Source organism: Struthio camelus, chromosome 7 (genome assembly GCF_040807025.1).
Source record: "Struthio camelus isolate bStrCam1 chromosome 7, bStrCam1.hap1, whole genome shotgun sequence".
Classification (NCBI taxonomy): Eukaryota; Metazoa; Chordata; class Aves; order Struthioniformes; family Struthionidae; genus Struthio; species Struthio camelus.
The window spans coordinates 39283573-39302103 of record NC_090948.1 but is presented as its reverse complement, the minus strand read 5'-3'; the positions used below and the strand labels follow the sequence as shown (position 1 = coordinate 39302103).

The following is an 18531-nucleotide window of genomic DNA, read 5'->3' as shown; positions in this document are numbered from 1 at the left end:
GGCAGAGAGAACGCAAGGGGGAGCAAAGCGAGAGCAACGCCTTAGCCCGATTCTCAGCCCGCGCTGAAGAAAACCAGTACTCGGCAGGCCACCTGCCTGCCAGCACCAGTTTTACATCAATGCCAGTAAGAGGAGACTCGGGCCCAGCGCACGATTACAGATGGTCAAGGGGAACTGAGCTCCCTTCTGTGCCGTTCTCCCAGCTAACGCGAGGAACGTCAGTTAAATACACGTAGCAAAGTCTTTGGAAGTTATCTGATGGGCTGGTTTTACATTTGAAAATGGGGACTCGTTGGAAACGAATGACAAACGTCTAAAAGCTTTACAGAAAAGACATACTGAAGTCTTTTCTGGGAGGAAAGAGACTCCTTTCAGAGCAAGTAAAGCCATCCGTTTCAAAACCTTGGAAAAATAATTCCATCTCCCTTTTCCAATTACATATTTGTAATTCTATATTATAAATTATAGGGCAATATAGAGAAAATATTCAATTTTGATAAGGGCAAAATGCTTTCATCAACCCAAAGTTTTTTCCCCCACTCCAGTTCACAAGGCATTTAAAAAAAACCAAACCTTTGTTGCATTTTAAAACAGAAGAAATATCAGAAGTTCAAAATCTGCACAGAAAGAAGTAGTCTAGGAGCTGTACTCTCTTGTACACCACGCTGCTGGCTCACGCTGCCAGCACACCAGTTTGTTTCTATGCAGCTGTGCGGCACTGCCCATCCTGCCCTGCGATATTGCCTGTGACTTGGGCACGTACCTAGAAGAACCTGACCTACTTCCAATATGTTGCAAGGGGCAGGAAATTCTCTTGCTCATGATTATAGAAAGCTTTATTGCAAGTTACAGGGATGGAACAAAACCTTCCGCACGCCCGACATCTAATTGCACCTGTTAATTGGGCCTACACAGATCCTCTGTTCAAGGAGGAATTGGCGCAGTACTCCTGCCTATAATCCTGTCTGTGCTGCGTGAGGCTTTCGCCTGCTTCATCTGGCACGTGCCCCAAAGACAACCGCATCTTACGGGAGTTTCCCAGGCACCAGATAGCGGTGGCTAGTGAGCTGCAGACAAGCAAGGCATGTGATCGCATCCGTAATCAGCACTTAGAGAAAAGAGCCGTCAAGACAAATTTATCATCCCCTCCAGCACCCAAGTAGTGCTGGTAGCCAAATGCCAAGCCTAGCCACAAGAACTAACACATTTCTCTTTGTACAAATGTTTTCCAATGTTTGCCAAGAATGTCGGGGGGGGGGGGTGGAAATGCAGCTTTTGTAGAGGAAAACAAATTTGAGTGGGAATTTTCAACATGTACCACTTTACTGCAGACAAGGCAGTGGTGCAGGCTAAGCAACACAGGCAGCTGGGGATTAGAAAGTTTCTAATCACCAAGAACAGTGAAGTTCTTGAACACTTTTCTAGCAGCTTTTACAGGGCTTTAAGACTTGGCCAGTTCTAAGACAGAGCTCTTTTTTTTAGGACTGTATGACCAACTTTCCTTCCCATGGTAGTACAAACCTTTGTCCTTCAAAAAGAGCAGCCTATTTCAACCCTATTCTCACAGGAAGATTTCTAAGGGCCAGTGGTTTCCCAGTTCTCTGGGTAAAAACAGAGGGGAACGACCACTTTTCCTGATCTTAAAATGAGTGCTGCTAATCCATTTCCTTCTCAACAAAACATTCAGAAGGTTTTGTCTTCTAACCAATATGGTAAGAAAGTGTTTGAGAGCTAGAAAGTTGCTGCGAAGGAATTGTTGCGTTTGGGAGCACTCTAGTAAAACGCCACTATTCAATGTTTTAAAGCCTTACCTTCGGTCCTGGAAGGCCCTGAAGACCCTGTATTTGGGATGAGAAATAAGACATTGAGTAGTGTTTAAGGGGGTGCTTTAAAATTCAGGTATCCCAGTTCACTGCGCAATGCAGGGCTTTGATTTCCTGACACACCGAGGACACAAATGCTTAGCCCAAAGGCTTTTTTATTTGTGTAAGGGCACTTCATGTACTGTTCTAGCTTGGTAATGAGGAAGCCCTCGCCAAGAACAACCTGGCAGTGAGCCAGGCTTGCTATTACGACCGTTTATGCAGTTGATCCCTTTAATCCCACCCATCCCGTCTCTCTACGGCCTTCCCTTTCATCTCAGACTCTAACACAACCTTCTCTTTACCTCCGCAGCCCATCATAGCTCTGACCTACCCTGAGGGGCGGTTTTGGGATTTGGTACTAAGCATATTCCTGCTTTAACCCCACAGTGTCTCCAGTGGTTACCTCCAGCCAGCATCCTCCCCAACCACTTCCCCACCCTATCCCTATGCCTTGCTCCTCAGCTGAGTCACTCAAAACTTACCGGAGGTCCTGGTGGGCCTTGGGGTCCCGGGGGCCCTGATATCTAAAAAGCAATGCAAGAGAAGTCACTGTCATAACACGCTGCTCTCAGCAGACGAAGGGGAACTTTTCGGTGGGGAAGCAGGGCACAGGGTGGAGCTGAGTCCTGCCAAGCTTGGAAACCTCAACCCACATCAGCAAGTGGCAGCAATCCAGGACAGAGGAGCTGAGAAGCACCAGCAGGACTCTAGCGAGGGTTATGTGGCAGTTGCAGAGACTTGAGAGTAGGGAAAGCAGTGAAATACATTCAGAAAAAGGTCCACTTCCAGTACTATCCCTTTTTCTACAGGGAAGCACAAAGTTAACAGCTAGCAGGCAGCAGTTTCAAAATGTATGAAAGGGGGTGGCTCCATGCACAAAAAGAGAGCGTGCTGTTAACCTGTGCATCTCCTTGCTGCAGGATGTAATAAAAGTTAAGAGTTTGAGGGGAGAACGGACAAAGTCATGAAAGCAAAAATCTACTGAAAGTTACTATATATCTAGAGCCAGGCAAGCACGGTTCAGGAAATCCCTCCACCACAAAGGCCCAGGGGGATATTTGTTATGCTTTCCATGTTCTTCTCTTCTTCCCTAGAAATTCATTTTTGATCAATGGTCATGCGCTACAGTGTTCTTGCGTAATGGAAGAATGACGGGCATCAGGAGCTAAAGATGGTGGGCAACTCCGTCGCACAACATGAAGCGTCCCGTACTCAGTGCAGGACGTGTATCATAAAAGGGTGGGATGTGGCACTGCTGCCAAATCATCCCTCTCTGGCTGCCGAGTTTGCAGAAAGAAAACGCCAAGGGTGACGTACCGATTCTCCTGGATTTCCTTTGTCTCCACGCTCCCCAGGTTCTCCCTTTTCTCCCTGCGTAAAACAGGCCTTGTCACCACCAGCTGCACTCTAGAGTCTCCCTCCATCAGGGCCCACCTGAGAGCCACCCACATGTCGTGGAGCAGCAACTCCCCAACGGAGGCGTGGGAAACTAGCATGCATTTTGCAAACATGGCTTGAGCATGTCCCTCCTGCACCTCTACTTCAAGATGAGGCACCTGACAAAGAGTTGGGCCTCTGGGAGCAGTGGCTGTGTAAGGGAAGGGCCAGCCAGCTCTGCCTGCCTTTCCCCAGCAGTAGCCTGGCCCGTCTCTGCTGCACTACAGCCTTCAGCAGAGGGAGCACGGCAAGCAGTAGCGTGACGCTGCGAGCACTAAACATCTCAGCTGACTTAGCCCTGCAGGTGGTGCAAGGAGCTCAGCTCCTCCAGAGAGCAACAGGACCAGACGCCCAGCTTGCATGCTGTGAGCAGCTCCCCGGAGGAACCCTTGCCTGCTGCAGGGGACCTGAGCTGACAGATATTCAGTGACACCTAAGCACCTGGCTCTTAAGGCACTCCTAGATAGGGGCCTGAGGCTGCCGAGACGCTCGGCACTTTGGGAAACGTCCCCTTGTGTCTGGCCCTACACTGCTTCCTCTTGCCCAGTGTGAAAGGTCAGCCTGTCTTTTTCACTCTTACTGTCAATCCTGGAAGTCCAATGGGACCCGGCAATCCTGATGGTCCTGGCATCCCTTGGTCACCTCGTTCTCCTTTCTCTCCAGTCGGGCCATCAAGACCCTATGGATCAAGAGAGATTTGCGTTTCTTGCAAGACTACGCCAGGCAGACATAAGAGACACCATTAACAGAGCTGGGACAAGTCCAACCAGCCTTCCGATACCCAGGGAAATGCAGGGCTTCACTCTTGAGCCCAGACGGTCCCATACGCTAACGCCTGGACAGCCTCCTGCCGTTGCGGACATGCCGTTCCCCAGAGTGCGGGCGAGGGCACCGCCTTCCTGCCTCTAATTCTGCTTGTGGTTATGCAGTTTGCTGGAGTCCATGCCAGAAATCGCTCCCTGTCACCAGCTATGGTGACAGCAGAGTTTTGTCCCAGGAACCATGCAGAGATAGGCAGAACCTCGTTCCATAAAATGCTCTTAACTTGTGCTATACCTGCTGACGCAGAAGCAAGCTGGGAGACCAGGCACTCTGCCCCAGTTAGTGGCAGGGATTTAAGCGCTTATCAGATGCGGTTGCCATCCCGGGAGGGCACGTGTGCCTGTACCTCAGCCACCCTGCTCACAGCCTGGCCAGCTCGCTTACGCTGCTGTTTCCGTTTAAGTAAAACGCCAGCCAGCGAGCCGAGGCAGCTGGGGAAGTGGCACCGGGCCCAGCAGAGAGCAGGGCAGGCAGCTGGGGACAGCAACCCCTACTTTCACCCCAGCAAGATGGGGCAACGCTCATCTGCCAGGGACACAAGACCTCACATCTGTACTGGTGCACATCACACGTCAGCAGCAAACGGCCTCCAGCAGTTGCCTTGGAGGGGCTCTAAAGTAGCTGAGGGGTCCCAGGGCCTTGCCCATACCCCGGACGTGCTCAGAGCAGTGCTCAGAGAGGCTCCAATTTACTCACTGGTAAGCCAGCTCGTCCTGGCTCTCCTTTCTCCCCCTTTTCTCCTGAGGCCCCAGTGTGTCCTGGTTCTCCCTTTACTCCAGGCGGTCCATTCTTTCCTGGCAGTCCATGAGGGCCAGGGGGGCCCATTTCTCCTGGCTTGCCTCGTGGCCCCTAAAAGGGATTCACATGACAAAGTGAGGCTTTTACAGATAAGAATAAGGTTAGTCCTGCAGAGTTAGTCCCCAGACCAGAGCCCTTTTCACTGACCAATAATGCCATTTGAGGAGTCATAGGCAGGACAGAGAAGATTTGTCCTGCCATCCCAGCTGCTCCTTACAGGTTAGGACTCTGCTAAACCTTTAATGCTCATTTTTGGAGAGCAAGAAGTATTTTTCCCCTTGTGAGAAAAGCAACTGCGCAATATCAGTAAAGACGGACAAGACGAGCACGCTCACCCCGGACAAGACCGCAGAAGGAAAGAACAACCCACAGACACCTTGTCTTACCTTCTCTCCATCGTGGCCCGGAGGACCCGGCAAACCAATTTCACCCTGAAGCACAAAATCATTATTTTGACACTCTGAAAGCAACTATTCTGACTGCTTCTGTTTGGAGTTGCGATGATGAAGGATGGACATTACAGAAATAGTCAGCAAGGGCTGACTTCCATAATTTACAGTCTCAGAAAAGAAAGTGTGCAAAACGCTGGTGAAGCAGAGCATCCTGCGAATTCAGAGGAACTTCCCCAGCCTTATCTACCCAGACAGGCCGTCAGGGCCTCAGTGCTGTAGCCTATGTTATCATCCCCAACTAACACAATCCTGCACCGCGATTAATTCCCATATGCAACTGAGCAAATACCTTCTGCCCCGGTGGCCCTGGAGGTCCAGCCACACCTGGAAGTCCTGGGGGTCCCTTTTAAAAAAAAAAAAAAAAAATCATTTTCAGAATGTGACCACAGCATCTATTATTTTCTTGTTTTGAAACCAAACGGCTCCTCTGCGTTTAAGGGGAAATCGCAACATGTTTCCCCTGGGACACCTAAAGCTGCATTTGCAGCTGAACAGCGGAGGGTCCTGAGTGAGCTGCAGGACCAGACCAAAGTGAATTTTAGACATGTATTTCTCTATTCCCCCATGGGGGAAAGCAAAAGTGACCACAGCAGCACATCTATTTATCTGCTGCTGACACCGAGGTGAACTTAAGGTTTTCCCTCCCTCCTATCTGTAGGGATAGAAGTTTAGAATAGAGATCATAGGAAATACTACATTTCAGAGATGCCCAGTGCAGCTTACGTAGAACTAGATAACAAATAATTTCTGTGTGTGGCAAATCTACTCATAAATATTATTGTTATCCTGTCGAGAGTCCTCTGATCTCGGTTTCTAGAAGCGGGCCCCCACCTCTGGTTGCCTCAATTCTGGCAAAGGTTGGGAGGCCCAGCTTAAGACAAGCCTACTACCACCACAGAGGACACCTAGGCAGAGACCACTGACAACCATTCCCTTGTGGAAATTCTGAGTGACACCCAAGTTCCTCATGCGCACGACTTCCCAAGATCCAGGTGCGCAGATGAAGGTGGAGGTTACTTCACCCCATTTTCCCTTGCTTCCTCAAGTGGAATCAGTCTTGGTAATTACTGCTTTAAAGAGAGGTAGACAGCCGTGTGGCCTACCAAACGGTGCTGCTTATAACCATCTTGTCCTGACCCAGCATCCTGCATTTTAGAGCTCCAGCTTTTCTTCCAGATAAGTTTCATATTGTCCTTAGAAATGAAACATAAGGTCACTGCTCCTCTTTTTTATCTCCAAATAACTACTTTGCTGTACTCTTCATCGATTTTGTACAGGACTGTTATGTCAAGTTATTCTTATCCACAGTGAAAATGCACCTCCCCTCCCTGCACAGTAAGTGTTCACCATGGGAGGCCAGTATGAGCTTTTCTGCAAAGCCTACAAGGCCCCTTCTTTCTTCACTTCGGTCATCCCCGCTTGCTCTTCCCCACTCTCCGAACTACATGTACTGCCTCTTAAAGCAGAGAAATTAAGGGCCTGATTATTATTAAAATGCCAAGATCAGAAGGCAAGATGAGTTATTCCTTCAGCTGTCAGCACTGCCCCAGCACCAGCTCAGAACAGGAAAAGGCAAGTGTTTTGGAAGTACCAGAGTTGTCAAGTCACCTGCCTAGGACGAACACCTAGCTACTTGCTTAAAACACAAAGTACGCAGCTAAGGACTTACCATCAAGGCCAAAGTTCGTATTTCCTAAAAAGCATAAAAAAAGAGAAAATGAAACAACCATTTGAAAACATCACACTGGTCCAAACGAGCAAGGAGTCCACAAAATGAACAACTGTAGAGCAGCCAAGTACTTTTCACTGCTGTTATTGCCGAGGAAACAGCTCTACATCACTCCAGGTTTACCACTTCCCAGGGAACGCAGAAAAGAACCCGGCAGTCACTGCACAGGGCAGGAGGGCAGTTTCTCACCTGCAGAGCTTCACTGATGTTACCATCATAGTCCATCATTTCATCCTTCCCAGGCTCTCCCTTAGGGCCCTGTGAAATACCAAATCTCTAGTCAGGACTTAAGGATTGCCCTTCCCACGGAACAGCCCGAAAGCTGTGGTTCACCAAAGGAAAAGGGTGTTGGAGGGAGGGGCCTGTTTCACCTCTCTCCCGTTTTGCATTGATTGAATGAAGCTCTTTAAAGCACTTACAAAGTAAGTGCTAGAGAAACGTAGCCCAAAGAGCCTTCATCACTACACCATGACTCAGAGCCAGCAGGTATGGCACGTACGTGCTCAAGTACGTACTGACTCGTACATGCTCAACCCAGCTGACTGTCGGATTTGGGCATGCACCAAACACCCTCCTGCTGCCTTTCACCGATATGCCAAAGGCCTGAATTTAGACTGGAGTGTCCGAGCCAGCCTCCTCCTATGAGGTCACCCTGAGGAGGCTGCACTCCAGACCTAGCTACAGACAGCACCTTCTGATGAAGGTATGGAGTGGAAAACTTGGCCTGTCTCAAACTTGGGCATTGCCCAATCCAGCTATGAACACTTCAACGCTAGTGAAAACATCTGTCAAGACAGCCCAGGCCCAATCTACAAGACCATCAGTGGAGTCTAAGAATAGTGGGACCACCTGGGGGAGGGGGGGGGTCAAAACTCATCAAGCCTTTGTGAAGGGACACCTACCCGTGGGCCCATGGGTCCCTGCTCTCCGGGTGCACCAGGTTCTCCCTGTAACAGTAAGAACGTGCTGTTAGCAATGCCTATTACTTCACAAGCTTAAGCTTCAGGAGCCGTTGCTCTCCGCTATCCGTCTGAAACGGCCCGTGGCTAGGTAGGCTCCTCCAGCTTTTTAGCAAGATGGTGGGTACAGCTGCTAAGGACAGCCAGTCTTCAGAACCAGTCCTTTTCTCTGCTGAACCTTCTGCTTTTCACCTGCTTCTTGCAACCTAAATAATTCAGTTTAAATGCTCCATTTCAGCTAAGCTTTCCGTGTGGCGGAACAATTTTGCAGCTCCTGAACCATGAGATAGGACCCCTACGGCATTGTATGGAAGCCCTCTGTACCTTTTCCCCCCGGGATCCTGCAGTGCCAGGCAAGCCAACATCACCAGCTTCTCCCTGAGACAAAGAGAGAAAGGGGTGGGTTTGTAACATGTGAAAAGGATGCAATTCCAGCGCTGGCTCCTCATTTCCAAGAGGAAGAACTGCACTAGCCCGAGCGTCCCTGCCAAGCTCCTGTCTCCTCGGGCAACCAGAATCTCCTGGCGTGACTTCTCTGCCATCTAGCACTGAGGGGTTATTCAACCTGAAGGAAAGCATCTGATCGTAAGCGTGCAGCCTGAACAAACACATCTGACATGGGACCTCAGATCTGTGTTCTTGGTGTCCTTGGCCAAGGAGCAGGATTTTAGGGCCATTATTTCTTGAGGCAGTAGAAGGAGGGGAGAGGAAGCTCTCCAAGGGTTTCACAGTCCTGCCTCAGGTACTGCAATGGGACTAGAGGCCATCATTAATTGAGGGACTGTTTTCTCAGAGTCTAAAGGGGACTTATTTGAACACAAGGAGCATATTTTCCACCCAGAAGCGCGGATCATAAATTTTCTCTCCTTCAGCATTTAAAACAACAAACTAAAGTGCCACGCAGAACCTGATATCCCTTCAAAAGGTATTTAGAGCCAGGCACAGATGAACGCTAGCTTCGCCACTTCCTACACACCCTGTGCCGGGCACAGTCCCTCGCAACACACAACCCACCAGAGGGAAAACACTCACCTTTGGTCCAGGGGGACCAGGCAAGCCTGGTGGGCCGGGTTCCCCTTTACCTCCATCCAAGGCATTCTCAGTATTTCCCTTCTCTCCCTGCATGCGAGGAAGAACAAACCACGTATCAGTTTGGTCTCGCCACCTCTGTATTTTCACTTGCCAAACTCTTGGCTAAGACAGACAGAGCAGGGCCCAAAACAACGTTTATCAGTCCCGTCCTGTCCCTCTCCCCACACTACCTCGCCTTTTAATAGCCCAGAAACATCTCTGTTCTGGGGCCACCAGTCACGCGTCCAGGAACCAGGCCAACGTGGTTGTGTCCAGGGGCTCCCCCCATCAGCCCTGCCAGACCCGCCTGGGATCATCATCCACTTGGCTGCAGAGCACAGCAGTGCAGCTCCCTCAGGCACGGGTCTTGGAGCAGGAAGGAAGCTGAAATGCCACAGTACAGCTGAAGGTGCGCTTTTGAAGTGGGACCACTGGAACACCGTTCCCGGTCACATTCCTAGGGCCACAGCCTCTCCCTCGCTGCACGAAGGCAGGTCCAAGGGCATGCAGCTCCTCACAAGGAGGCATCCTTTGTGTGGCCCCATCATATCTCTGCCTGGGGTTTCCCATACCGGCACTCAGCTGAGCTCTGCAGAGCGTGCTGCTGTACCCTGTGGTGGTGAGCTATAAACACATGGGGACCATCTCCATCCACGGGGGCGCATCCCAGCCGCAGGGCTGCACCCAGCTAGTGTAGGAGAGAAGGACGGGGGATCAGAGAGGTCTGCACATCGGAGAACAATACAAACCTTTGGGCCTGGGAGTCCAGGCAGCCCAGGGTCGCCAGCTCGGCCCTTCTCACCCTGTTGGCAAAACACAGACACGGTCAGGACCTGACTCTGCAGACTCACTGTCCTGCAAGAGCAGCCAAAGGAAGAAAGTTGCTCCTAGTTTCAGACTTCTTTCCTTTCCCCTGGGGAGTTTTGTTTTAGCAGTAGTTAAGGGTTTCAAAACAGGCACCTGCCTGCAGTACCTGCATGGGCAGGAGAACTTTTTCTCCTATCGCTTAGGAGAAAGCGATATACATCCCTTCCCTTCCTTTCCAAAGGAAGCTGAGTGGGAAAGGGATCCAGAATCCCCTCAGTGTACCTTCCTCATCACCCTGATCTGCTAAACCCTCTTCCTTCTGCCAGCCCTTCATCATGAGCTCTCCTCCCTCTATGTATCCAGAAAGAAAAATAATCCACCCAGGCAACAGTTTATCTGGAGTGCAGGACTTGCTCCACACCCTGATGGAGTTCAGCTCTTCACACAAAAGTGGTCCATTTGCTTGAGCCGCCGTTTTCACACCTGCTCAGTATGCTGAACAGTGACACCGCTTTGGCAAAGGTCTCACAGCCAGCCACCATTCCCACACTTATCAAAGGTTATTTCCTGCTCCTGTTCCCTAACTCCAAATTCCCAGCTCATCATGCTCACCCCCCTCCAAAGACATGCAGTGTCTCAGTCAGCAGCCAAGCTCTGTGACACACGGTGGTGATGAAAAGCAGTAAAAACAGGCGTGAGGAAAATGACAAACACAGATGATGGTGCAAAACCCCTGGTAGGATGCCTGGAGAGCAAGGCCTGCAAGCTGAGCTGCGTGGGGCACGCCGAGTGTGGAGAAGGTCACGGGGGAAGCAAGAGTGCAGGGCGTCCAGCACCCAGTGTTCACCTGGAGAAGTGACTTTGCTTAGTTCACCGTGACATTTGGATCATTCCTTGAACACTGGGGCTCAGATAGTGACCTCTCTGGGAAATTAAGTTCTGTCCTTCCCATTCCATGCAACGGCTGAACGCATGGTTTCCAGCTGCAGCATCCCATTTGGAGTCTGCATTTTGCCAGAGCAGAGGGTGGTGATACCAGAGGCTTCTTTGTTACCAAAAAGAGTTGTTTTCAATGCAGTAACACACCCTTGAAGGAAAGGTGTTCTTACCTGCAGTCCACATGTCCAAGACTAATAATGCACACACAAAGAGCAGGTCAAAACTTCTCACCCCCAGCAGGTGCCTACGCTCCACAGCGGGAGCGCACCCGATCGGCATGGCTAGCAAAGGGAGTCCCTCCCGGTGCCATGCTGTGGCCTGCACAGGGCTGGCTGCTCTCCTTTCTCAGGAGCACACCAATCTCAGAGCTCACAAGAACACATCTGACATGCAGGGGACTTGCATCGATGCTCCAAGAACAGGCATGCACTAGTGGCTCCATGGAAATTAACGGGCAAGCAACAATCTTTGTTTTAGACCATTCTGAAGTGCAGCGATCCCTTCTTCTGAGGTAATTTGCCCCCCCCCCACCACCTGAGCAGGCACGTTGCTATTACAAACCAACACTCCTCTGTCCAGAAAGAGGAAAAAAATTTGCAGGATCTCATGTTCAAAATAAGTTTAGCCTTCAGAGGTTTTGTGAGGATATCTCCCCCTGACCATCTCGAATCCTGTCCCAGGCCTCTGTGAATCCCGCACTCTGCCCTGCTCTGCATTTGGTATACCTGCTCCCTGTCCAAAGACGAGGTTAGGGCAAATGCCCATAAGGGCTACATGGGTGTAGGAACACAGGAAGCTACTAAAACATCCCGTGCTGCCCAGCTGATGGTGGAAAGAAGCAGATTGCTTGAGGAAGGAGGTCAGATTATGGGATCCTTGTTTTGGGTGCTATATCTGGACTCAAAAGATACAGCGCTGCCCTCAGGCTTTCCCAGGACAAGACTACAGTGAGCCCACCGGGCCCTGCCTGCTGTCGGCCCACCCATCTCCTGCAAGTAGGAACACACAAACACACTTCACCAAGGGGGCGAGGGCCAGAAGAGGACGCACAACCCCCTGCAAGCACGGCAAGGCAAGGCAACGCAACGCGGGCTCCCGCTCTCAGGGCGCGCAGCGCAGCAGTGCCAGCAAACCAAGCCCAAACACGCAGTGTCCTACCCGCTGCCCCCTTTTCCCTGGCAAACCTGGGGGGCCCATCCTCCCTGGGACTCCAGGCTCTCCCTTGGTTGGGAAGAAAAGAGATAGAGAAGAAGTCCATTATATGGCTGCGGCATGCTGTAACATAACCCAAAAAGTCTTAAACAAGAGGAGCCAGCTGTCCAGAAACCAAGCCGGCTGCCTAGCGATGGAGAGCGATGGGGTATTTTTGTACTGTGCCTGCCACAGGAACTCAAACCAGGTCACGCTATGCTGAGACGGGGGGTGGCTGGGCACCAGAGGCGGCACAGGACAGTCCACAGGGCACGCGATGGAAAAAACAACCCCCCTGCCCACCACGGTCCCTGCCGCAACGTGGGACTGTCTCCGGTGGGCACAGAAATGCTTGGAGTTCGAGGGGGTCAAGGGAAGGGGGAGAGGGAACATATTTGCTAAGCGTCCCGCGCATGTTTTGTGTCGTAGGGAGACAAGGCAGCTGGAGGGGACTGCCGTCTGCACAGACACCGGAGCGAGGCAGCGCGCGAGGGACTCCGCGGCACTGCCCCCCTCTCACTCGCTGCCTCTGAACACTGTTGGCCGGTTTGCTTGTGCTGGGGCCTGGATTTAGGTGCTGGGAAGTGCAGGGCCATTCCTCGCCTCCCTCAACCGCTCTAGGAGGAAAGGATCACCCGTGAAGCAGAAGGGCAGACTCAGAGCACCAGTGTTTTCCAAGAGTACCTTTTCTCCTGGAGTCCCCGGTTCGCCCTGGTGAGGAAAAAATGGGGGGAAAAAGTGAGAGCAGGAAGAAATAGCAGGTAGCCTCCTAGAGCTATCAAAGGGGAAGGAAGGCATTCCTTTATGGAAGCTTTGGGCTTGTGGACAAAGGGATGAGGATGCTTTAAACACATAGCGGGTCTTGCACGTGGAGCTTGTTTTATCTTCATTAGCCAGCTCCTAGGCTGCTGCAAAATAACCCAGCAAGCTGCAGACAAGGGGCTTTTATGAAACTCTGACTAACCACCTTGTAGCGTTTCAAGAGATGATTTACCAGGTACAAGGGAGCATCATAACAGGATAAGGCTCATCCACGGGCTTTAAGGGATTTGTCTGCTCCTGGCTGGGTTTGCCCAGGAGCAGAGCGAGACCGTGGTCTCAGCTGGGCTACGTAACGGGCTGTGTGAGTGTGCCATCACAGTGGTGTCAAGGAGAGAAACCCTCCACCAACCCTGAAGCTAACTTTCCTTTCGGTCCTTTCCCCTGGCAGCTGGAGGAGATCACAACAGGTTTTTCTGTCATTGTCCATCTTATTGGTCACCTAGGGGCCAGAGATGCCCATCTGGCTCACCTTTCGCTTCGCTGCCACCCCGACACTGCCGTGGAGTACGGCGAGGGCACCAAGCTCTCTGCAGCGGAGCAGAGATGCTGATGGAGATGGGACCCGCTTCCTCTGCCAAAAGCGGCGGCAGTTCTGATACTGCCCTTGAGTGGGAGCTGTCTGACCATCTTCCCATGCCCTGCACTCTCCTCCCGCAGCCCGAGCCCCGAAACACACCCTACTTCGGGCATTGCAAAGTAGGGTAGAACTGACCTTCATCCCTGCAGCAGCCATCCCAGGAGAGCCCTACAAGAGAGAGGAAAGACGAGAACACCTTGTTTGAAATGAAGAGGACACAGGCACATGCTTTACAAGACAGTATCAGCCAGGTGGAGCTATAAAGGTAAAATCCACATTTTTTCCCCCCCTTGCAAAGCTCAGGAGAAACGTCGTAACACCACACAGCACGCATCCTCCTTTCCTGTGCAAGTTGTTCACCTGTGGCAGTGGCTCTGCTTTCCATAAAGCTCAACCCCAGCAGGAAAATCAGATTCCCAGACCCCCCCCCCCCCAGATTTTAGCCCGGCCACTTACAGTGAAGCCAAGCCCAACCAACAGAACAGCGCCAAATAACGGAGGCATGCAAGGACATAGGCTGAGGACCAAACACTCAGTGCAGCGCTCGACCCCAGACGCGTTAATCCAAGCATCCTGAGGAATGCCAGCTCACAACCCCAGGGCCTTGGCTTTGCTATTTCTCTCATTCTGTTTTTGTCACAGAAGACAAATCTTGCAGTCACATGTTTTCAGGAGAGCTCTGGAGCCAGCCACCACAGGGGAAAAAAAAGAACACCCAGCAAAACAACAACAACAACGTCCAAGCAGCGCAGTCCGGGTGTCATTGTGCACAGCCGAGCGAGCCGCCACCGCGACACCGTGAAATCCAGCCTGCCCCTGCAATCCGAGACCCCGGGAGACAGGTGCTCCCGCGGGGACAGCCACGTTTCCCTCAAGAGCAACGGTGCAAAAAGCAGATCTTCGGCATCAACCCTTTGCTCTGACATCTCTGTATGCCCTGTGTTAGTATTAGTTAGGTCCTGGTGAAGGGGTCCAGTTACAAAAGCAAATGTGAGGGGTAACAAGGGTCTAAGGAGAGGAGGGGGGAAGAGGTGAAATAGTGTTAGAAGGTGGGAAGCGAGAGAGGCTGGGTTGTAGCACGTGAGGCAGAGAGGAACGAGAGCCAAGTTCAAAGTGAAAAGAGCTTGGAAAAGTTCAAACAAGGAGGAGCGGGGAGCTAGAGAGCAGCAGGATCATACCTCTCAGCTTTCTGAAACAGAAATCAGGGACAAAGCTAAAAAACACAAGGACAGAAGATGGAGATCAAGGATTCTATGCAATAAAAGGGGGAAAAAGCATTCCAGAACGTCTCCGAGGTCAGTAGATTTTAGTGACTATGGGCTAGAGTCATGAAAGGAATTATGTGCAGAAAGTGGCTTGGGTTAGGCTTTCACAGAACATCTGGGGTCCCTGCTCCTCACTCTTTGGCTTTAAAACAGCAGCGAATGCAGATGATGTTATTTTCTAGTATTCATTCTAGAACTGCAACGCACACGCATGCGAGTTTGCTCACGCACACTGACCCTGACTCACTGGCGCGTTAGTCCAGGCTCACGCTTGCATAACCCGACTGATTGCAGTGGACTAACACACACATCGCTCTGAAGTTTGCGGCAGTCACAGTTCCCAAGACACCGAAATGCCAATTCCCTAGAAACATTGGTGATCGGCTGCTCTCGCTAGCATAAAGCATTAGAGCCCGATGTTGCAAGACAGCATATCAGATGAGGCATGCCATTTGTTCCGGCAAATACTTCCCCCCACCACCACCACCATCTCCATGATAAATTAGGCCCTACATTTTGCATTTTAGAAGCAGAAAGAAAATTCAGCTGAGGAGAGTCATTGACGAACACACACATCAATCCAGGTGATGCTTGTGCATCAGGGACAGTTGAGTGGCATGGGCGAGATCAGGCAGACAAACGTCACTCCACTGTTTGCAAGGTACCTTAGTGCCATGTCTTCCTGGCAGCCCTGGCATGCCTCTCTCCCCCTGGAAGTGCAGCGAGAAACACAGAAAAAGAAAGCAACAGATATGACATGAGTCCTCCCAGGGCTCTGTGCGCAGGGCCAGAGGCACAACCCTTCCTCCACCTCATTTTCACAGCACAGATGCCACTAGCCACAGCTGTCTGCCATCACTACAGCTGGACAGACCCCGCTGGAGAGCTGCGGCAAGCAGCCCAAGCAAAGTCCATCTTCTTTTGCAATGCCAGCCCCACCACAGAGGTGGCAGCAACCTCACCTTGGGAGGAAGAGGAGGGCGACACCACCAAAGGATGCAGCCCCTCCACAGCGCTGGGCACTGCCCCTCACACCTCTGTGCATTCCCCCAGCAGGATGTTTTACCAGCCAGCCCTGAAATCCTGAACTGCAGGGAGAAATACAGTGCTTTCCTCCAAAAGCTTTTTTTTTTTTTTTTTTTTTTTAAAAAAACATCATCTTCTCGGGGCAACTTGGATTTCCCAGCTGAGAAAACCCAACGGTGGATCTAAAAATCCAGGGAATTGTGTAAGTCACCAGCTCCACAAAGACCAGGGCACATTTAGGATGTTCTGGATCTAACTGCAAGAAACATCCTTCATGGGATTATGCTGGTTCATCTGGACAAGCAGAAGTGCAAGCTTACAGTGATGCTGAGCTGGGTGTCAGGATCACACCCAACATTTAGAGATAGAATTAGAAAGGCCTCTTTTCTGACAAGTTCATTGTAACAACAGCACATAGCCACCGAGCTCAAATTTTACAAAGACGAGTTTCAGTCAGGGAAAAGGCTGGCAAAGGGGAGAGGTCATAACATAGACAAGAGACGGAGCTGGAAGAGAAAAAACAGCCTTTATCCCCCCACCACCACATCCTGTGGTGCAGCATGCTCCAAGATACAGGGGTCAGAGTCGCCCAGCCTCCGGGGACTGTAGGGTGAACAAGCCTATTTGGAAAAACACAAAATCCAAGGCCTGCCTTGTGCAGTATTGGTACTGTATTTTTCATGTGCAACAAAAAAATCTTGGACAGTCTTGAACAATCGCCTATCTTTGGACAGTCTGCTTAGCGCTGTTATTTTGAGCTGGGTGTTTAGTCTTTGCTCGGAAGGCACACGTAGCGGGAATACCTGTGCTTCAGAAGAGGACGTTCTGCAATTTGGATTATTGACTAGGTTTTGTAAAGTACTGACCAACATTATAATACATTTGGCCCAGGCAGAGCAGCTGCCTCCCACCCTACGCAGTGTGGGGCATTTCCAGACATAAAAGAGTACACTAATGCTTATGAATGCTTTTAGCTAGAGAAGCAAGGACCACTCTCTGTAGCCCCACTTCATCCTTCCCAACCGCACTCCCTGTCTTTATGCTTAAAGAGACCAAGGTGAGACTGATGCTTCCTGCTGTGAGGCACCCACACGCTTGGGGAGCCTGGCTCCACACAGCAGCTCTGCCTGAAGACAACCCCCCGTCCCAGAGACCTGCCTGGAAGGACCTGCGGGAAGAGAAGACCCATTTAATTTTTCAGCCCTGAAAAAGCAAAGCCACCTCGGTGGGAGGGAGCAGGCTCTCCAGAACATCTTTAGACCTCTAAATATCTGAAAGCTCCCATGATACAGCAAGTACCCACCATACTAATTACTCAGTGATCCCTCTGGGCCCTTCAGGCCTAGGAAGCACCACACCGGGTGTCCTAGCCAGGCAGCAGCAACTAGCCAAAGGCAGCACTAGAACAGTGCAGCCAGACCAGGAGCTGGGAAATTTCACCAAAAGCAGGCATGAAAGATAAACCTCCCAGCTCAGGTCCCACTAGGCTCCAGAAAAGGGGTCAGCAACATCTCGCAACCCTCCACAAGCTTCAGGCTGCTTGGGGAAATACCTCTGTGTTTCCCCCGAGAAGAGATGGACCACATCACCTCCTTCCAGCTCACAGCAAAAACACCCACTTTGTGCGAGCAGCTTTATATCCACCCAGTGCTACTCACAACAGAAGGGGCCACATGCTGATCAGCTCGTTAGCAGCGGTGGGGACTAGGTACAGGCTGCCGATTAAAACCGAGTCCCCTCTTTTTTTCTCCTTGCTGTGAAAGACAGATCATGAGGAGGTTATTGAGCAAGTTTGTGGCCAGTTTCTGCATTGCTCTTTCCTCAGAGCATCAGGAAAAGCCGTGGAGAAGTCCTAAGGACTTTTCCAAATAAAAAAGGAAGCGAACGTCAGTTCAGCTGAATGTGATAGCTAGTCTGGGGGCCTTCTCTGAAGGACCCACCTGATGACACTTGCAAGTTGTCTAATGACTTTCATGAAACACAGGTGTAGGCCAATAGGATCAAAGTATAAATGGTGGCCACAGGGGAAAACAGCTGAGAGGGATGATTTTTTTTTTTAAATAAAATAAATAAAATCACATGTTCCATTCACCCCTGAGCTGTGAGAGGGGGAGGCTATCAAATGAACAAAGGGTTTGTGTGAAACCAGTAAGCCTCTTCAACGAGGCAGGAGTTGAAATGTTCTTCACTGCCAGCAAAAGTAGTGATATGCTAAGCAAAACCCATCAGGACAGGCCAGCTATGGTTCAGCTGCAGTACTTAACCTGGGCTTCTCAAAATAGAGCGGAGGTAGCAGCTAGTCTATGTAACTAGATCCAAAGGTGAAAACGTTAAAAGCCTTCTGGAGTCCCAAACGACCCTCCTACAAGGAAGATGGATAGAAAGAAGCAGTCTCCAAGGACAGCAAACTCCTGCACCACGTGAACGTTCAGGAGCTGCTACTGGCTGACGACCGGCTGCTCATTCAGGGATATCTCTGCACTTCCATTTCAATTCCTCTGAGCAGAGGCGAAAGGAAGCAGAGAGAAAAGTGGTCCTGACAGTAACAAACGAAAGTCTTTGTACAGAGAAATAGGCTGCGGTGGGACCGGGGAGGTGGCCCTTTGCAGCTTGGGTTTATTACCACAAAAAGCATGGCAGGATTCATCTCCAGGCTTTATGAAATGGGGTGAATAAGGGCCCAGGTGGATTGAGCATGCCTCCAGGGTCGCACTGAGCCTCTAACACAGAACAGAGAAGACTCGCCTCTGCGGATAAGCACATGGGGAAAT

The 18531-nt window shown here is 50.9% G+C and overlaps 1 protein-coding gene across 4 annotated transcripts in view; it reads right to left on the bottom strand.

Annotated features, from left to right (window-relative positions):
- The window catches only part of LOC104145024 (collagen alpha-1(XIII) chain), a 48254-nt gene that overhangs the window by 14316 nt on the left and 15407 nt on the right, over positions 1–18531 (bottom strand). For 2 of the 4 annotated variants that reach the window (XM_068951194.1, XM_068951193.1), the window contains 17 exons: positions 15400–15444; positions 13605–13637; positions 12755–12781; positions 12038–12100; positions 9883–9936; positions 9095–9181; positions 8387–8440; positions 8006–8050; positions 7293–7361; positions 7044–7067; positions 5664–5717; positions 5309–5353; positions 4821–4973; positions 3883–3981; positions 3183–3236; positions 2348–2389; positions 1812–1838 (listed from right to left, as the gene is read on the bottom strand). In XM_068951194.1, coding sequence (XP_068807295.1) covers positions 1812–1838; positions 2348–2389; positions 3183–3236; positions 3883–3981; positions 4821–4973; positions 5309–5353; positions 5664–5717; positions 7044–7067; positions 7293–7361; positions 8006–8050; positions 8387–8440; positions 9095–9181; positions 9883–9936; positions 12038–12100; positions 12755–12781; positions 13605–13637; positions 15400–15444 — 975 coding nt within the window. The remainder of the gene's footprint in view (positions 1–1811; positions 1839–2347; positions 2390–3182; positions 3237–3882; positions 3982–4820; positions 4974–5308; positions 5354–5663; positions 5718–7043; positions 7068–7292; positions 7362–8005; positions 8051–8386; positions 8441–9094; positions 9182–9882; positions 9937–12037; positions 12101–12754; positions 12782–13604; positions 13638–15399; positions 15445–18531) is intronic. The other 2 variants (XM_068951195.1, XM_068951196.1) reach the window with 2 other exon arrangements.